The 19,744-nt window shown below is 40.7% G+C and overlaps 1 protein-coding gene across 3 annotated transcripts in view; it reads right to left on the bottom strand.

Annotated features, from left to right (window-relative positions):
- Window positions 1-14,468, bottom strand: part of USP32 (ubiquitin specific peptidase 32) — a 153,210-nt gene extending 138,742 nt beyond the window's left edge. For all 3 annotated transcript variants that reach the window (XM_048824508.2, XM_048824509.2, XM_048824511.2), the window contains exon 1: window positions 14,261-14,468. In XM_048824508.2, the coding sequence (XP_048680465.1) occupies window positions 14,261-14,318 (58 nt within the window). In that variant the 5' untranslated portion in view covers window positions 14,319-14,468. The remainder of the gene's footprint in view (window positions 1-14,260) is intronic.
- Window positions 14,469-19,744: the final 5,276 nt, after the last annotated feature.

Below are 19,744 nucleotides of genomic sequence, written 5' to 3'. Positions count from 1 at the left end.
TTTAACATCCTCTAGAAGGAAAATTTGAATACTTCTTTCTACTCTTTCTATTGTGAGGATGTTTCATCCAACTTAGATTAAATACAAATCCCTGTTCTTCTGAACTGCCATTTTGTCAATTGGGCTTGCAGTGTGTATCTGTTGCGATTAGGTATTACCAGAAATGAACAAAACACAGTAGGCTCAGCCATGATTCAGAAGAGCGGCTGAAAATGGCTTCTATTTTATTACCTCCAGGAAAAATAGTCAGATGGCTAGCATTTAACAACATATCATTTTACATTAAACCGTGCTTACCCAGAAGTATGAGAAATAACCCAAAGGAAGAGAATATACATGTAAAATAAGAACTACATCCAAACCAGTTAAAGCTAAGCTCAGAATTAAATACTGGTCACAAATAAAGAATTCACTACTAGGAAACTCAGAGACTAGAAATACTCTGGACATTATCCCATTATAAGTTTAATGTCCTGCCTATACTCCAAATGTATTCATGTTGGAGGAACACAGTTACAACACAAGCTGCCCACAACGTTAAGTATAGTTCCATTTTAGAGTCTGGGAAAACCTACCTGTATTCAGAAGGATTCTTAACACAGCTACACTAAAAAATGGTATCATGTCTTAAAAATTTCAACTCTGCCCACTACCCTCATATCTCATGTAGAATAAACATCAGAGTTAAAATTAATCTACATCTTCTGAAGATATTGATTTCAGGAACGGTCTACAATAGCCATACGGCAAAGGTTAAAAACTGAGCTTATTCTGCTGCAGCCAAATAGGGTTCTAACCAGAACTGTCTGGCTACTATGGACAGGGCCAAATCATGCTAGAAGAATGGCCATCAGAAGGAAAATATACTTCAGCCTAGGTTCCTACCTGGGAAAAGTTCTAACATAGGCTGGCCAATGTAGATGAGGGCCAAATAGACTATGTACAATTCTTGTTTGGCTAAAATATTCAAACCATATTTTGAACAGTTCTTCACGAGACAGATCTTCCCATGTATTTTGCTGTAATTCTTGAAATTCACAATTTTGTTTTAAAATAACACTCTCTCACCCTACGGCTGTAATGCACATTCTGAGAGTAAGTAGATGCACTGTTGGTTTGGTGAGCCTGCAGCCAGATCACAACAGCAGCACCCAGAAAAGCGTGACTCTTCTTTTACTCCTTTTACTTATGTGTTACTTTAAAGCCCAATTACTATCATGGAACCGTTAACTGCTTTACTGCCGAACAACGTTCCAGACATCTAGCAGGGGCCCTTGTCCACCGAGACCAGAAATACTTGCTATGTCCTAATGTTCTCTATTCATCTGTTACTGAAATAAATGCATATTAAAGCAACAGCAAAGAAAGCTGCAAGGAAAGAAAAAGCAGTGACTGCTGGTGCATCTTTGACCAATAACACATGCAAATGTGAGACCAGAGGGACAACTGTCAGCGAAATACAACTTAAAATATACACCTACCCACTTAATACGTGCCTAGATACTATGGTGATTAGAAGCATTAAAGGGATTAAAAAAAAAATGAATGAGAAGAATGAAGGCAGAGTGTCCATTTTGTAAGTGAGGAGAAAGTGCAATCTAATTTACTTGTAAAATGGACGTGCTAGTGTACACAGTGCACAACCACTTTACAACACACCTACCACTGATGGAAAATTGAGGGTTCCCTTCTGCCCTCAGCCTTACTTCACAAAGGCCCCACTATATAACCTGAAGACAATCTCAAATGGGACTTAGTGGGTAAATTTTTCCAAGGCTAGGAAGATTATATAGTAAAGCTAACACAAATTACACTAAAACAGAAAAACAGTGATTTGGGGAGCTTTAGAGGTGTCCCCTACCTCTGAATGGCATGGTTTCCATTTTTACCATCACTATCTTTTTAACAGTACGATAATAAAGAATTATATTAACAGTTTAAGTGCCTTAACATGGTCAACCCTGAAACACAAGAAAATCAGGGAAATAACACTTCACCCAGAACAACATATAGGATAGGTGTTATTTAGTAGCCAGACCATTAACTACCTTTCTCTCTAGAAGAAAGAAAAAAATCAAGATCCCTTGTGACAGTCTCCAGGAAGTTACCATGAAATACCAAAAGTAATTAGCTCCCATTATACAATTCCTCCCCCACCATCTACCATTCTTCATACAAATTACCATAAAAATAATAGAAACAAACTTCACCACGTAGGGTACAGTGACTCATCTAATGCACCAACAGCTTAACAATTATTTTTCCCCCTAAAACAATCCTATTACATTGAAACAAACTGAAAAAAAAATACACCCAAATCCACAAATTTTAGTTTTAAAAAAAAGTCACACTCGGAAATTAAGTAGTCATACCACATTTTTTTAACATTTGATAAAAGTTCTCTCTCTCCTGATAACACCTGGTCAATTTTCAATCTGGAATAAGGTTTTATTCAAATACATCTCTGACATAATTCCTACTTCTTGTAGTTTGTATCAGAGAAAGTGCTGATACAATTTAAAACACAGATGCACGCTGATGCTGCCTTAACAAAAATGTTATTTATGGAATCAACTTGACTTGTGAAATCGAAGTTCTACATGGATTATCTATCCCTGCATTTTCATTCCATCAACACACGCTCAAATTCGCTCATCAGTCCAATATAACTTTTTTTTGCTTATTTTTCCAAGTTAGCTTAGCCAGTGTTCCAGTGCTTCACAATCCTTGGTATTTCCAAAATTAGCATGATAACTATGCTCATTCCTGGCAATTTCCATAGATTCAGCTATCAAGCCTTCTAATGGCTGTTGAAATAATTTCTATAGCACCAAAGAGATGGGTCTTTTGCAATACCGAATTTGGTATTGCCCAAAGGTTCACGGTGCATTGTCGAAGTAGCCTTAATCTGAACCAAGTCTAAACACCACTGGAGCGAAAAGAGACCTATCTACCAGTTCAGCTATCCAGTCATAACTGCTAGTGAAACTCATTTACAATTCAGACACCAGTGTACCTTAGTAGATAAATAATCCAGAAAAAGAACAAACAGGAAACAACTGGATGTTCATCTACAATGCATCAAAAGTACTTTAAAGGCCACCAACTAACTACTAGAACACCCCATACAATAAGGGTAAAGCGAAACTCTTGGTGTGAGGAACAACTCAAGCTCTTCTGAGTCTGTGTTCAGTTTTTCATGGCTCAAGAATACATTTTCATCCAGAGTGCAATGCTCTCTGGTACTGACCAGATTTTTATTTGTTTAAAATCCTTCTCTCTCCTTTCCTTACCCTTCCCTGCATCTGTTACTAACATAGAAAATGATGGTCTGATTTAGATTGTAAATCTTCAGGTTGTGGGCTGTCTTTTCAATCTCTGTAAAGCACCATACAAAATTACAGCATTATCTCTACTTGAACTTCAAGAATAAAGTTCCTTTCTACTGGTTTTTCCCCACTTTTTTCTGTTTTCCACAGCTTAATAGCAATAATGACCTCAAGGTCGGCTATACCTCTTAAGTCAATAATAAAAAAAGCTTGGATTTTGCACAGCATAAGGATTCACTTGAGATATTAACTAAGGTTTTTCTCTTATCCAAATGTTCCATCATTTTTAAATAAGAAGCCTGACATTACCTAAAGGATGGATGAAACAGTTTAAAAGGATTTAGGCATAAAAGGGAAGCTATGGTTTTCCAGTTGTGAACAATTATTTTCAAACTAAATGTCATGGTGTAACTTGCAAAGTATTATTTTGTTATTTCTTTTCTAGCTAGAAGCAAATTCTCCTCAGATGCGTAACTTCGTATCTTAATCATCAAGGTAAATTACAAACTACTTTTCACCATAATACATAAAGTAAAACTGACAAGAGATTATTGATCAGATGGGAAAAATGAATTATGTTTTGAGGTAAAGCGAAATTGTTGCTAATAATCCTAGAAGATCCTGCACCCAGATCAGGATTAAGATAGCTGGCAAGATCTGAGGTCGGGGAAACCTCAGTTTGGCCTTTCAGTTGAGCAAGTGACTATCCCATTGGTCTCCTTTTCAACCCAGCAAACCACATCATCCTTGCCACAGCAACTCAGACCACTGCCATTACTGGTTCACAATTCAGCCTTCTTCACTAGGAAGCCCATTAGTAAGCATAAGTGCAAGATGATACATTTTCAGGTAGACAGGTCTTTACAGATGGGTGAAATGGGCATAGGAAGGGTAAAGAGGGACTTGTAACTAACCTCTCTATCTCATGGAGATGTTAAGATTCATAAAAAGAACAGGGTTATTTAAATACTGTGTGTTATGCAACTAAACTGAAAAAGACTAAAGCTTAAGAAAAAATAGACCAACTAACAAAGCAAGATGTTGCTGAAAGAAACACAAAAAGGTAACGCGCATTTTGCCAGTATTTGAGTAGGATATTTTTAGACTACCACTAATCGCTAGAAATAACACAGTATTAAAAGTTTTGCGAATCAGACCCTTTCAAAATCTTAGGCAGAAGCCTGCATTAATGGGTTTTTCTCATTTTACTAGACTGCTTCATTCTTTCATTGTGAAAGTTACCTTTTCATATGAAAATTAAATGTAACGGGTGCTTTTCGTAGTTCTTCAGCACTGAAACTATCACATGGATATTCAGACCCAAACCTGAAGAGCTCCGCGTAAGCTCGAAAGCTTGTCTTTCTCACCAGCAGAAGATGGTCCAATGAAAGATATTACCTCGTCCACCTTTTCTTTCATGGACATTCGAAGTCATTTAGATGACGCTTACTCTAAAGAAAAAGTAAGTACTTCATGACTACAGTAACAGTATAGTGAATTAACAATTAACTTATTTAAAAAAAAAAAAGAGAGAGAGAGATACTTCCATTTAAGAATGATATTTGGAACTCAAACTCCAAAGGTTTATTTTCAACTCTTGAACCTAAGCTAGGAAACCTTTTTATTGCAGAGAAAACAAAAGATAAGGTTCTGCCAGGTAGCTCTGGAAATTTATACAGCTTTTATTACAAAGCCAGGTAAGAGTGCTCTGTGGCTTTCCTCCCAATTTCTCAATCTACATCTAGAAGGCTGACTCTTTGTGCAACTCAAAGATAATTCAGTCTCTGAGGCAGCTTACAATGTATCTTAATTATCAGATTGTTTTATGCTGCAGAATGCGCTCCACGGGGCACTAAACCATTCAGTGTTTTTCAGCTAAAAAGGCAAAAATAGTTCCAGAAGGAAGTATGCACACTACAATTAAACTATCAGGTAGGGACGTATTAAAGTAGTTACCTGTTTAAGATAGCAAGTGCCTTTTCCCCTCCGGCCCCCCATAAGATCTTAGTGTTTTTGCCAAGTATATCCAGAAATAATACCACCAAATACTCAAATGAAGCCACCTCTGAGGTAGTAGCCAAGTGGGAAACGAAACAGCACATTGAACAACAGTGGAGAAGGGAAATGTTACTCAAAGACATTAGGGAAAACTCCTACTTTTACAGAGATCAGGTCTCATCAGAAAAATCTGCACACAAAATGCATACACAACCTCAGTAGGTTAACACTCAGCCAACCCTTCAGAGAGTCTAACCTGTGATCACAAAGAGTCCAGGAGTTCCAAAATCTGATGCTTAGACCATTTCCTTTTTTCTATCTTCATATCTTGGATTCCTTACACCAATTATTTAAAAAAAGATATTTTGTTTAAAGAAAAAGGTAGTTCGGTAACAAGAATAGTTACCTACCACAGGATTTACAAAACCAGTGGGTCAAAAACAGCAGGACTCAAGTTGCCCTTCTCTAGCAATTCTATTTTAAACTAATAGCCTTTTATTACTGATGATGCATACTATTCTGAAGAGCTTCTAAATTCTGATTTCTAAATTATTCCTCTAAGACACTGTCAGGCAGATTCAGGCCCCAAAAGATCAACTTGGTTAAGACAAGGTTTTAAAGAACCCAAGATGAATACAAATATTTTTAAAGATTTCAATTATTGTGCTCCTGCACAAGAACCAGAAAGTGAAACTGACTTGAAATAGAAGTGATTAGCCCATTTTCATGGTGAAAGCTATGAATGAGTTAAAAAGGCATAAAAACTGTAATCTATAATAAGTAAATGGCCTACACTGTGAAAAATTATAATGTTTTTAGTGTTCAGTTGTCATAATCTATGGTGTTAAAAAATCAAAATCTTTTCCTGAGTTATCTGACAGTGTACTTCTAGATTACACTAATATTTAATATGATCAGCCACTCATCATAGAATTTCCTCAATTTATATTTTTAACTTTCAGACCATCACTGATGACTCTTTTCTTTATCCATGTGTTTCTCTAGCAGATATCTTTCTCTCTTCCATTTTAATCTCTAGTAACAACATGCTGACAACATAAAATCTAACATTATGAAGTTGCTATCACTTACAGACTGATTGTATGCTGCTGAATAGCGAGGACTCTTCTCGCATTCACCAAATCAATTACAAGCAAATGCTTTTGCATTTACTCTTTTTTTTCCTGGTTTCAGAGTAGCAGCCGTGTTAGTCTGTATTCGCAAAAAGAAAAGGAGTACTTGTGGCACCTTAGAGACTAACCAATTTATTTGAGCATAAGCTTTTGTGAGCTACGATGAAGTGAGCTGTAGCTCACGAACGCTTATACTCAAATAAATCTGTTAGTCTCTAAGGTGCCACAAGTACTCCTTTTCTTTTCTTTTCTTTTTTTTTTTCTGTTCTTTGGTTTTGTTTTGTTTTTTAAACAGAGTAATTTCTCATTTATGAAGCACCTGCTTTCTTAGATCTTGTCAATGCTAAAGCCTTCCAAACAATTTGTCTAGCTGGTAGTATGCAACACTGGAGGAACTGTGTAGGTGCTAGGCAACTGCATCAAGAGCCCTAAGGTAAATGTACCCTTAATGCAAAAGAAGTTAGTCAAAGCTTATCGTAGTTTGAGCATCCATTCACCTCAGAGCACCAAGCATTTGGCGCAAAGGCTACACAAACACACATGTGGTTCCTACTATCTAATTCATTCCTCTAAAACCTAGAGTTGTAGAGAAGTAGAACTCCAAGGAGGAGGGAGAGGAAGGTAGTGATTGTGTATATACAAAGGCAATACACAAACTCCAGTTGCAGGCTAGATACCTCTCTTCTCTGAGAACAGCCTTTGTGCATTTCCACTTGTGGCAGTTTAGTTAGGAGTCCTCAAGCCACTTATTTGGGTGTGGTACTGCTGCTTTTTAAAAAAAGGCTGCCCTCCCAAAAGAAGCAGCAGGTCTGGAAGCTAAGTTGTCAAAAATGTTGAGTAGTACCATGTGAGTTTATGAACACCAGGTAATAGCTCTACCGATTTACAGACAGGAAACATTATGAAACCATGAATTAACATGGTTAATTAACATGGTTAACACACAGCCTTAAACCATATGAGAGAAAGTCCCAGGACCCTCAGTGACTGTCACCCTATACGATGTTTAAATGTTGTACCGAGACATGTTATCAAAGCAGGTTAGGTTATATATTCTCCCCACCCTGATGTCCAAAGGCTACAGAAAGTCTAGACCCCTTCTTAAGTGTTTTCATCCTTTGCACATGAAAACTAAAATTCCCCTTAACCTTCTGGGCAAGGAGTTCCATTTCCCTGAATGAGAAAAAGGTCTCCTGCAGAATAGCAGGAGATGGTAGTTTAAAGTCAAGTGAAACTCAGATTCCAGTTTGGGAATAAGCACGAGACCAGGTGTCACCTTTGTCCCTGTGAAATGCACTGAAAGGGCAGTGAACCAGTTGCTCACTCTTCTTGCAGATGTGATTGTGATTAAAAAGGCTGGCTTTATTGACAGGTGAGATAAAAAGAAGTCTCAAAGACTGAGTTGATCAACTTTGACTGATGGGAATATATTCATTTTATTTACTTCAGTCATTCCACTGTCAAATGGAAGGTAGTATGCTCACATGCCAGGCAGATGCATCTTGACTGAAGGCAAGAACAAAATGGAACATTAAATGTACAAAGTTCTCAAAGTTAGTTGATCAAGAAATAGATCACATCAGTAAGATTGTTATCCATTCCAAAAGCTCATTGCCGTTTTTAAAAAAGGCATTTTAACTAACATCTTCGTGGACTAAGGATTTTTTTAAGCTTCTGAAGAACATCAGGTGAGATTCTGTCAATCAAAGTCCTATGATGCAAGCAGCAACGAGTAATAATTACAGATTAGGATAGAGGACAAAATAAAGAGGTCTGGGTGACCACTTGAAAATAGAAAGCCTTCTGTTAGACCCCCAGGAGAAAGTGCGTACTATTGTCTAGATTCTAGGAAAGGTAACCAGTATGACCAGAACCCTGTTTTGTCTGACTGACAGCTAGTGAAATTAGTGTGGGGGGGGGGGAGGGCAAGAAGCCCTTTTCGCTAGTCTAACTGGTACCGGTTATAACTTGTCTTGATCTGAAGCAAAATCAAAGGCACTGGTCTGTGCACCAAGCCACAATGCAATCTCCTGATGTATAATGTCATTTCTTCAATAGGTCCACCGCAGTCTGTTGTAGAGAATATTTCTGCGGGTCCTACAATCTGCAACTTAGATTGTGAGCATATTTCCTTTGCCAGCCAAATGGAAGGCCATGTGATGCACCCAATAAGCCAGGCTCCAGTCCCACAGGCAATTATTTTCCAACAGAGTGGTTAGAGTACCTCTTTGCCTGTTATAAACCAATGCTGTTGTGTTGTCCACCAGTACTTCAATCATGCAAGGCTTGCTCAATGGCCAAGTATTTTAGATGGTTCTTAGTTTCAGAACAGTTACAAGGAGCTTGGCTTCCCATGTATGTATCACAGCGCACCATAAGATTCCGACAGTGAACCCCCCAGAGCAGATAAGATGCATCACAGATTACAACCACAGAGGGGATTCCCCTCTGCTCCTACCAACTGAAGAAGCTGGGCATTAAACACCCATTCCCTATCTTCACTAGCCATTCCATTAGTGCTGCTACCAATAAAGCTGCAATGGTGGGAAATTTGAAGATAGATATCAGTTTATATGCAGCCTAGATGTCTCACTGTGACATGTGGTAACCTAAAAACAATGTATTCATATTCCAGCTCTAGAAATGTAGATAAACTGTAGGTTAATTTTACATTTTAATACCACAATCATCTCATTAACCTTGTTACCCTTGAGTCCCTTTTATTCCAGGGGGAGGGACAGCTCAGTGGTTTGAGCATTGGCCTGCTAAACCAAGGATTGTGAGTTCAATCCTTGAGGGGGCCATATAGGCATCTGGGGCAACTATGGGGGATTAGTCCTGCTTTGAGCAGGGGGTTGGACTGGATGACCTCCTGAGGCCCCTTCCAATCCTGATACTCTATGATTCTATGAAGACAGCAGCATTTCACCCTACAGATGGGTAGGGAAGGGACACTTTCCTTTGCTCTCCAATAGTAAAAAAAGAGAGAGAAACACAGAATATTCCGGTAGATCCCATCTCAGACGATGAGAATAAAAATCCTACACCATACCCTTGGACATCTTGGAAAATACCCAAGCTGGATAGCTAACTTTTACTTACTTATTTCTAAAAATACTTTAATTAGGATCATTTTTCAGAGCTTTTCAATAGTCCAAATTTCTCAGGATTTGTCTCTAACTATATCAGTAGCTATTTTTAATTGCACAAGTTTTTGGAAGGCTGTGCCATTTTTTGTTTTTTGTGACTACGGATTCTTTGTCCACAAACAATGAAACAGACAATCTATCAACAGCTGCTCATCTCTCCAAACAGTGCACTCATTGACCACACTGTGATGCCATTGCAATTCCTCAGACCCCATCTTAAGAAAAACATGCAAGACATTTATCTTTGTTTTAAAGTTATCTATGTCTATGCCTCCCCAAGTACACTGAAAACAAACTGGGCCTTCCTCCCTAAATAACATTACACAGATCCATGACTAGCCACTGAAATTTCTACTGAGAGAGTTAAGTTACCTGACTGAATATTCAAAGTGTATGGAAGCTGTCAATAGTCATGGACTTAGCATGCTTTGGCTCTCTTTTTTTTAAAATAAGTATTTACAGTAACAGATTTGCCTTCTATTGTCATGACTTCCCAACATATTAATAAATTTAAGCGCATCCTATTATTTTCCACAAGTTAATCAGCATGCACTAACAGTTATAAAGAAACAGATTTATGAAGGAATTAAAATAGATTGGATAACAATGGATGCCATCTACCCATTTCTCTCCTGCTGAGTCCGTACCACACAGACTGCTTTAGTACTACATACAGCATACAGTAGTAACAATGAAATTATTTTATTTGTATGTGTTTAGTATATGGGACAAGCACACATATGGGTTTTTACAGTTTCGTATTTTGTCCAATTCTCAGGGGTCCCCCGTGAACTCCCAAGATTTTAGCAGCATAAGAGAAATCTTAAAATAATCTCACAGCGTCTTTGTTCAGAAGTGGAAAGCCTTTGGACGAGGAAAGGACAAAACTTCCATTTCTCATCTGGATTTTATCACAACCAATTTAAAGTTTGGGAGACTCAAGGGAGGTAATATGTAAAAGACAAGCATGAATGCATGATGGATCCACCACCTATGAGAGCTCTGGGGGAAAACACTAGTCCTTGATATGATAAATGATAATTCAAACTTTCTGCTCATGGTTTATGCTGCTGTCAAAACCACTTTCTTGATGGAATATCAAAGAGCCTTATACACAGTTTGAGATGCAGCGTTCCTGATATTAGCAGGACTGTCTCTCACTTGACCTAGATCCTGCACTGAACTGCACACAAACAGTACTTCTAAAGAACCCTACTGACTTCAAAGGAACACTATGTGGGCAAAAGAGTCCACCAATACAGAGACGAGAGCAGGATCAAGGCTTACGGGTTTGCACCTTGCACAGTTGGTCCTCTGGACGCTACCAGATTATAAATAAGAATTATTACAGTTTAACAGTATTAGTAAAAACAGGAGACAGTCTTAAAGAAAATACTGAAGATAGTGCTTTATACCAGTGGTGGGCAACCTGCGACCCATCAGGGTAATCCACTGGCAGGCCACGAGACAGTTTGTTTACACTGATCGTCCGCAGGCATGGCCGCCTGCAACTCCCAGTGGTCGCAGTTCGCCGTTCCCAGCCAATCGGAGCTGTGGGAAGCAGCAGCCAGCCCGCGCTGCTTCCCGCCACTCCCACTGGCCGGGAACGGCAAACCGCGACCACTGGGAGTTGCAGGCTGCCGGGCCTGCGGATGATCAGCGTAAACAAACTGTCTCACGCCGCACCACCAGATTACCCTGATGGGCTACGTGCGGCCCCATGGGCCGCAGGTTGCCCACCACTGATTTATACACATTCAGTCACAGATTAATTCACAGGTAGCACTCTAAATCGAGGAGCAAACACACACCTCAGCCTCACATTCTGACCACCACACGGCTGAGAAGCCATTAGGCAGCCTGCCTTTAATTGTATTCTTGGGGGGAGAAAAAAAAATGTAAGTTTTAATTACCAAATATCCAGGCTCAGGAACAGACTTTTCCCTTTTTCTGTTCAATATTTAACAAGGTACTAGAAGGAATGAAACTCCTGCCATTCATAATTTTGTTATTTCGAAATAACCCTTATTTTGCCAGTCTGACAGAACCAAACGCATGCACTGTGTTTTCCTCTGAAGAAAATAGCACTGGGCACATTTTAACAACTGCAAGTACTGTTTCTATAAAAGTACTTTAACAGCATTCTGAGCAATAACTATTTTTGAAAACTATTTAATCAAAGTAAATTTTATGTGGAGCAACATACTGTTGAAAGAGATGTGTAAGCTAAATGTAATCTAAAGGTGACGTAAAAGAAAACATTTTATCACTGTTTAATAGCTGAATAAAAATTTTGTGAGGTTGCATACAACCACACACAGAAATAAACTTCAGTAGACTATTTTTTTTTAAATCTGTGTGTTTATAATTTATTATCGCAGCTTGCTGTTCAATATCTCCAGAAATAGCACTGTATCGGTACACAATATCTAGAGGAGGATAGCCTTAAAAAAATAATGTTTTGATAACTAGACTGTTTTGCACGTACAATAACTCACTGGTTAAATAAACAAAATAATTGTTTGGCAAAACTTCAATTTATAACAAAAAATACTAGAACAATGTTTCTAGTCTCTAAAAGAATTACTGCATTCAAAACTCACTGTAGAGGAAGATTAGATTCAGTTCACCATAAACTGAGTGCGCATCAGTAAGTTCAATATTAAAAAGTTAATATAGAAAGTTTAATTTGCAATAGGAAATCTTGAGTTCACAAACTTACTTTTAAAACTGACTGTCTTTGAAGGTACTGCACAATTTAATTTTAAAGGTTAAGAACTCAAATTATGATTATTACATGTTTTATAAATATGTAAAGTTTCCACACACAACTTAACCAAGTGACTGATTTCCAAACAGCGAACATCAAACACTTCCTGTTGCATTGCATATTCAGTCTGTTCCAGAATGTAAGCAGGTTACATTTGTGATTCTTCCCCCTTTCCCCCATTTAAATACCAGAAGTTATAAAAGGACTTAATATATTCTTACCAGAAGTTAAACAGATTTCAAACTCCTGAAAATTTAAATCTAAACTGAAAGCCAGTTCTGATACATTCACTCCTTTTTCATAACATTTAAGGTATATTGCTCAGTTTTATGCCTCTTTACCCATCTGGGATAGCTTCCCTAAGTAAATGCAATGCTCAAATCTTTAAAAATGCTTTTCACAATAAAAATATGTATATTTCACATACATCTAAGGTACCCCTTCAATCAACCCACAATTTTTCAGACACTGCAGGATCAATCACTATATATTACTCTGAGTTATGGCAAGGAAAGAACTAAGCAGCCATATGTTTCTAAGCCTCTGAATTTCATCAGTCTTGTGTATATCAAACAGGTGCGCTGCCTAGAACCGTCTATGTCCTATTTCTATTACATCACCAAGAGATGCCTACAGCTCCTCAATAACAAGTACCATAAAAATGACCATAAATGCAATGCATTTAGCACAGAATATTATTCTCCCTTTTGTCCTTAGGCTTGGAAATCAAATCTTGAGAAAGGCAGATGACAGGGAGTAGTTAGTTCATTGTTTTAGAACCCTGCTAGCGGTCAGTATTCATCATACAATAAGTATGCTTTCACTTCTCTATTCTGTCTTAATACTCTCCAGAAGGGATCCAAAAAAGATTATGAAAACAATGTATATCATAAGCATATAAGCCACTTCTACCCACCTATCTAAATAAGTGTGCGTGCCCTCCCACCTTGGACAACAGCAAGCAAATGTGGGATGGAAGAGAGAGATATGTGAAAACTGCACTCCCCATCCTGGACAGCAGCAAGTAATGGGGCTAATATATATGTGAAAACTATGAAGTAACGGGTAGTGCCGTGAAAGGAAAAGCAAGGCAGCCCCTATCACATCAAGATGCAGAATTTCCTAATGACATTTTATAGTGTAGATGGGGGAGCTGAGAAGCGACAAGCAAAGGAGACGCTGACTGCTGTAAGAGAACAGTGGCCTTGCAGCATCAGCAGCTGTCTAGACCCTTTGCACCTCAAAACACAGCTACTCTGTGCATGATCCAAACCAGCAACACCTGCACAGAAGAGTAAAGGGTACTGAATGTTTCTGCTAAAACTGACATGTAAGTGCAGGAAGATGCAGGAAACATACTACACCAGGAGGGTCTTACAACAGCTGCCACTCAGCTCTTTGTAAAAAGGAAGAATCAGCAGAAGCCCTGGTACAAGAGCTGCTGTATCTGCGGTCTATAACGCTGGTGTCAGGAATGCCAAGGCACTTTGGGCCACTTACCCCTGACACACACTGACAGCTCCAGAAAGAGAGATTTACATGGGTCCCTCCCTTCAACCAGTGACCAACCTCCCTCCACCACACCCCCGCGCCAGCCCCCCTCCCCCGGGGGAGGGGGTTACGCCCCCCTGCCAGCCCCCCTCCCCCGGGGGAGGGGGTTACGCCCCCCTGCCAGCCCCCCTCCCCCGGGGGAGGGGGTTACGCCCCCCTGCCAGCCCCCCTCCCCCGGGGGAGGGGGTTACGCCCCCCTGCCAGCCCCCCTCCCCCGGGGTATCTTCTACATCCGTCCTCTCCTCCGTCCCCCCCACCCAACCGCTCCGCCTCTCCACCCACAGCCTGCCCTGCCCTCCAAGACCCCTCCCAGCGCCCCCCGCCACTCACCCCTGCGCAGGGCCTCGTCGTAGCTGAGGAAGCCGATGCGGGACTCCTTGGCGCCCATGGTGCGCTCAGTCCATGGCCCCCGCAGCCCGGCCGGCTGGGAGCCCGGGATGCGCCGCTAGCGACTCCCGAGCAGGAGGAGGAGGGGGCCGCCCGTCGTCTCCGCCACCGCCTCCATGCCGAGTCACGTGGGCCCCCCCGCCTGCCCCCTCCCGGGTCACGTGCCGGGGGAGTGTTGTGGTTCCGCCGCGGGCGCCGCCCCTAACGGACACGGCGCGCTGAAGCCACGCAGGGGACTCCCCGGGGGCGGGGCTGGGACGACCTCTGTCACGTGGGGCATAGAGCGCCCCGGGTGCGCGCGGGGCGTCGGGCGGGGAGGGGCCGGTTGGGGCCTCGCTGGGCCGCGCGGGAAGGGGACACATTGGGTGAGGGAGGGGCCACACGGGATGGGGATGGGGCCGCAATGGAGAGAGGAGCTACACTGCAGGGGGGCGGGGGGGGGGGGCAAGGGATCTGGGGAGGGGCCTTAGTGAGGGGAGGGGACACTGGATGAGGCGGGGCCGCGCTGAGGGGAGGGGACGCTGGATGGGGAGGGGCCTTACTGCGGGAGGGGACCCTGGATTGGGGGAAGGGGACCCTGGATGGGGAGGGGATACTCTGAAGGGAAGGGGACCACGGGGGGGGGGGGGGGGTTTCCAGACATACCTGGTGGTAGCGGGTGTGCCACCATTAACGAAGGGACGTGAATTTCCCCCCTGAAATTCTCGGCTCCCTGATCCCGTGACAAGTATTAGAGCTTCTTTGCTAGGGAGGTTTCAGAGGAGCAGCCGTGTTAGTCTGTCTTCGCAAAAAGAAAAGGAGGACGTGTGGCACCTTAGGGGCTCACCAATTTATTTGACCATGAGCGTTCCTGAGCTGCAGCCCACTTCATCGGGTGACTCATGAACGCTCATGCTCAAATAAATTGGTGAGCCCCTAAGGTGCCACACGTCCTCCTTTTCTTTTTGCTAGGGAGTGCACTCATAGTTCAATGCCAGGGGAAGCCAGGGGTGGGAAGGAAACACTATAAACTGGAGTAGACAAGCATCTTCAAACACCCCCAAACTCAGAGGGAAAATTGGATATTGATCTAAACTTTGTGGCTTGTATCCATTTACAATGAATGTCACTTTTATGTGCTTTTTCAATCTAAGAAGTGTATCCAGTTCAACCAATGCTGCTGCTGTCACATGGCAGGAGCAAATTTCTGTTCCCTTAGAAAGGGGTGCATTTAAAGTGCATGAGGCAGAATAAATGGCTTCCTTATAGGGCTCATGATTAAAAACACCCTTTACTGCCAGTTGCATTTTTTGGAGGGAGGTGCGGGGGGGAGATATTTGTTTTAGAACTCACTCCTTTTTTCTAAAGATTTTGAATGGACATTTCTAAGATAAGAAAAAGTCTTCTTTTTTTTTCCTTTTTTTAATCTAGCCAACTCAGATAAGATTACGTTTGAAAGTATTAGGCCTAGAAACATACATACTCTGGGTCACTTCCAACTAGAAAATGTAGAAAACTGGTTTCTGTGACCAATACAGTCCAAGTGTGTTCATATAGGACACATAGCCTGTGGGAGAAGGTGGGAGTTGCAGCATCATCACAGTGTCATCTGACTTCTTAGCCCAATACTTGGAGTTTCCTTTGGAGTACTCTCCTTACCATATCAAATAGATCTAAGGGAAGATGAAAAGCCAATTAGATAGAAGCTATTTTATTATTAATAATACTGTGTGCCGGATGCTTTTTAAAACAAATTTCACTCCAGTGAAATTCAGAGGTGATATGCAAGTTACTCGCAATAAAGTTAGTTTAAAAAGGCCAAACGCATCCCTCATGTAACTACTGAAGCTAATGAAATTACACCAGGCCTGAATTTGGCCCAAGGAATCGAATTTCTTGTTTGTGGTATCCATCTTCTGTCTCTAGTCTTGCAATTAGATTTGGGGCAGGGACCATCACTGTTACATGTATGCACAAGGGGCCTAAGGTACTACCACAAGACAAACAACAATAGTGATTGATCATAAAAAAGTATGTGTTAAATTGTGGAAAGTCTACTTTAACTCACACCTTCTTGCATGTGCCTGCTAGTTGCGTTTCATGCAACATACCGGTCTTTCATACCCTCAGTGTGAAAAATGCAGCATTTTAGACACAACTCTTACATTCATTTATGCTCACACCATTTTACATGTGCCCTCTAAAGAGGGGCCACAGTCCCTCCCTTGAACTGCTTCTAGTCTACATTAAGACATTCATTTTTAAAATTCAAGTCAAAGTGTTTGCACAATGGGCAATCCCAGATTTAACAATAAAAGAAAAAGTTCCAGATTGGGAAAACAAACTGAGGCTTTGTGATTGGTAGGTCTATGTCCACATTAAATTAACTGTTCTCATAGGCACCAAAGCAGGTTAATGCAGATAAGATTTTAAACACTAATGTAGGATTTGATCCACCATTTCATTTATAATGAAGCCTGGTCTTGGAGAGCAAACTTATATAGTTCCCTTCCACTAACATTTTAGATCTAATTAAAATTAAATTGAGACACAGTAAGTTTAGATCTATATTAGATTAATTCAATGTATCTGTTCATCTAGGAACATGCCACCCATCCATAATGATGACAACTGTAAAAGACCCCTATTCTTTTGACTGATTTGATTTATTGTATTTATGCTTTGTTACACACAATGCTTGGTCTCATTTTATTTCATTATTCACTGACTATTTAGCACCTATTTTCTCTTAAAAGGACTTGGCATAATTATAAAATACCTGTGTGAAGAGTAGTGTGTGATAACTGCTGCATATGTGATACAGGGTGTGGGATACATGTTTCCTACATAGCTATCTTCAATCACCTCAGTCACCCAGTAGCATTTCTGCCACCCTTTGAGCAGGCTCCTTGTTAGCCCCCCCAGGCTGATGAAGAACATCACAATAGTCTGATCAACAGCGCCATGGTGATAGGGTTGCAGTAAGAAGACAATGAAAAGAATTTAGATTTGGGCATCTGGTGAAGACATTTGATCTTCAAAATTGATTTGAATTAAAAACAAGCTGATGAGCTGGAGGCCCAGATGAAATAAGGGAGTAAGGGAGTGCACCAGAGTGAGACGTGTGGCAGCCTGAGAACATCCGTTGCAAGACCCAAAAAGAACTGTTCAGTAAGGGTGGAATCAAGTAAATCTGTGTCTGTTTAAGTGACGTAGGTGAACAAGAAGACAAGGAAGGAGTGTGGTCTAATAGAATAAACGCAGGACTCAGAAATATGAGTTCTAAGCCCAACTCTGTCACAAGTCACTGTAACTCTGTGCCTCAGTTTCCCATCTTTAAATTGGAGATACTAGCCCCTGTTTTCCTCATGGGATGTTTTTAGCATTAATTGTTGCTTGTAAAGTACTTAGCATTTACATAGCACTGTACATTTGCAAAGTTTCATTATCTTAGGATTTAGTGCAGCCCTGCAGGTATGGATGAGGCTTGAAGAAAACATGGGTGTCATTTAGGACTTGTATATAACACCAGATAAGTAAATATGGTGCTTCCAAAGAATACATCAGGCCCGCCCCTGGAGCCTTCGACATAGATAGATGCAGAAGAGCAGTAAAGTGAACAAAAGCTAAAGTAAGCATTGTTATGGATGTTGCATTGGAAAAGGTGGTTAAACAGATACATTCCTACAAAAGAGACAAAGCGGTGTTTTCACAGAATGAATAGAGGAGGAATTTTCAAGATATTGCCAGGACTCAGGGAACATGGGATTAGAGAATAGCAATACCAAAACCAACAACACTGATACTAAGGCAACGGTAGATAGAGGAGCATTTCATCTCTAAACTTCAACAGGATAATGGTGCATGGCACTCAAGACTCCCTTGTTTCCAAGCATTCCTAGGTATTCCCCTTTTAATACCACTTCTCTGTGAGTCTTTTTATTGGTACAGATAAAAGGCTATTATTACTACTGCCAATTACCGTACATAAAATAATAATGCTGCTGTAGAAATTGGCTTGTGGGTAGATTGTCATTCTTTTTTAAATTTTTTGTGGCTGATGATTTTGTGAAGGGAATTTTGTCTCAAGCACTCCAGCATGAGTGCGGCCAACTATCAAATGTATTTTGTGACTAGCATCCACACATTTGAGCTTGAGAATTCTGCAGCAACCGTGCTGTAAGGTTTGACGTTTCAAATGTCCAAGGGATAAAAAGCTTCTAGATTATCCTCCCTTCTTTTCCACTAAATAAGCCCTTCTTCACTGTCTCTGCCTTAATCAATTTCAGAGAGGTAAATAAAATCAACAAACAGCCCCAAGAATTTAAAACCCTCCCTTGCAGCCTTTGCCTTCTCCCCAGTTAAAAGCCATTAAACAGACACATCAAGGTACTTTGGACTTTAGACCATCGCACTGCCTCCACTTTTTAAAGAGAACGAGTTAGTGATAGCATTTGTCATTAATGCTGCCAAGAGCTCTTAAACTCGCTCACGCTGAAAATGTGACACGACCTGAATGAAACAGGTGCATCATAATTCCATGCTGCATGGATTTAACATACAAGAGAGCTTAGTGTAGATTTCTCTCAAAGGTTCTTGATTTTGTGGAGCCATCAACTGTTGACTTCCCCTCCCAGTACTATGAAATCAACTAGTCATGTTAATTCATAAGGTACTAAATACTGAAAGAAACACTTTGCAAAATACACACAAACTTAAAACTAAATAATGTGTGAGATCATTCTTTTGTGTAAGTGTAAAGGTGGTCACTGAAGGGAAGAGGCTGTTATTTAAAAAAACAATAGGATGTAGTTTAGATCCAGAGTTAGGTTTTGAAGAAAGACTTAAAAATGTTTTTATGACTTTTAAAAAATCTTTTGAAATGAACAAGCACTTTTGTTCCGATTGGGGTCCATACTGAAGGAGTGACATACTAGTCTCAGATGGTGTCTGGAGATAACCGAGAATGGAATTTTCAAAATGATTTAAGCCGTTCAGGAGCACAAGTCCCATTCACTTTCAGCAGACCTTGTGCTCTTAAGTCACATAGGGTATATCTACATTGTAATAAAAGACCTGCTCGCTGAATCTCAGAGCCTAGATCAATTGACTTTTGCTTATAGGGCTCGGGCTGTGGGGCTGAACATAACAGTGTAAAGTAGACAGTCCAGCTCAGGCTGGAGCCTGGGCTCTTAGACCCTCCCTACTCACCATGTTTCAGAGCCTGGGCTCCAGCCCAACACACAATGGCCCACTGCTATTTTAGCCCCATGAGCCTGAGTCAATTGACTTGGGCTCTGAGACTTGGGGCCATGGGTTTGTCTTTGCAGTGTAGACATAGCTCTAGAATATTTGGCCAAAACACAGCAAACAAAACTATCTGTATCCCCCAGTCTGGAAAGAAACTTGACGAAGAACTGAATGCCGGGATGATGATGATCATCATTT

The sequence above is a fragment of the Caretta caretta genome, chromosome 17, assembly GCF_965140235.1.
Source record: "Caretta caretta isolate rCarCar2 chromosome 17, rCarCar1.hap1, whole genome shotgun sequence".
In the NCBI taxonomy this organism is placed as follows: Eukaryota; Metazoa; Chordata; order Testudines; family Cheloniidae; genus Caretta; species Caretta caretta.
The sequence above is the reverse complement of the archived record's forward strand: the minus strand, read 5'-3'. Positions and strand labels throughout refer to the sequence as shown.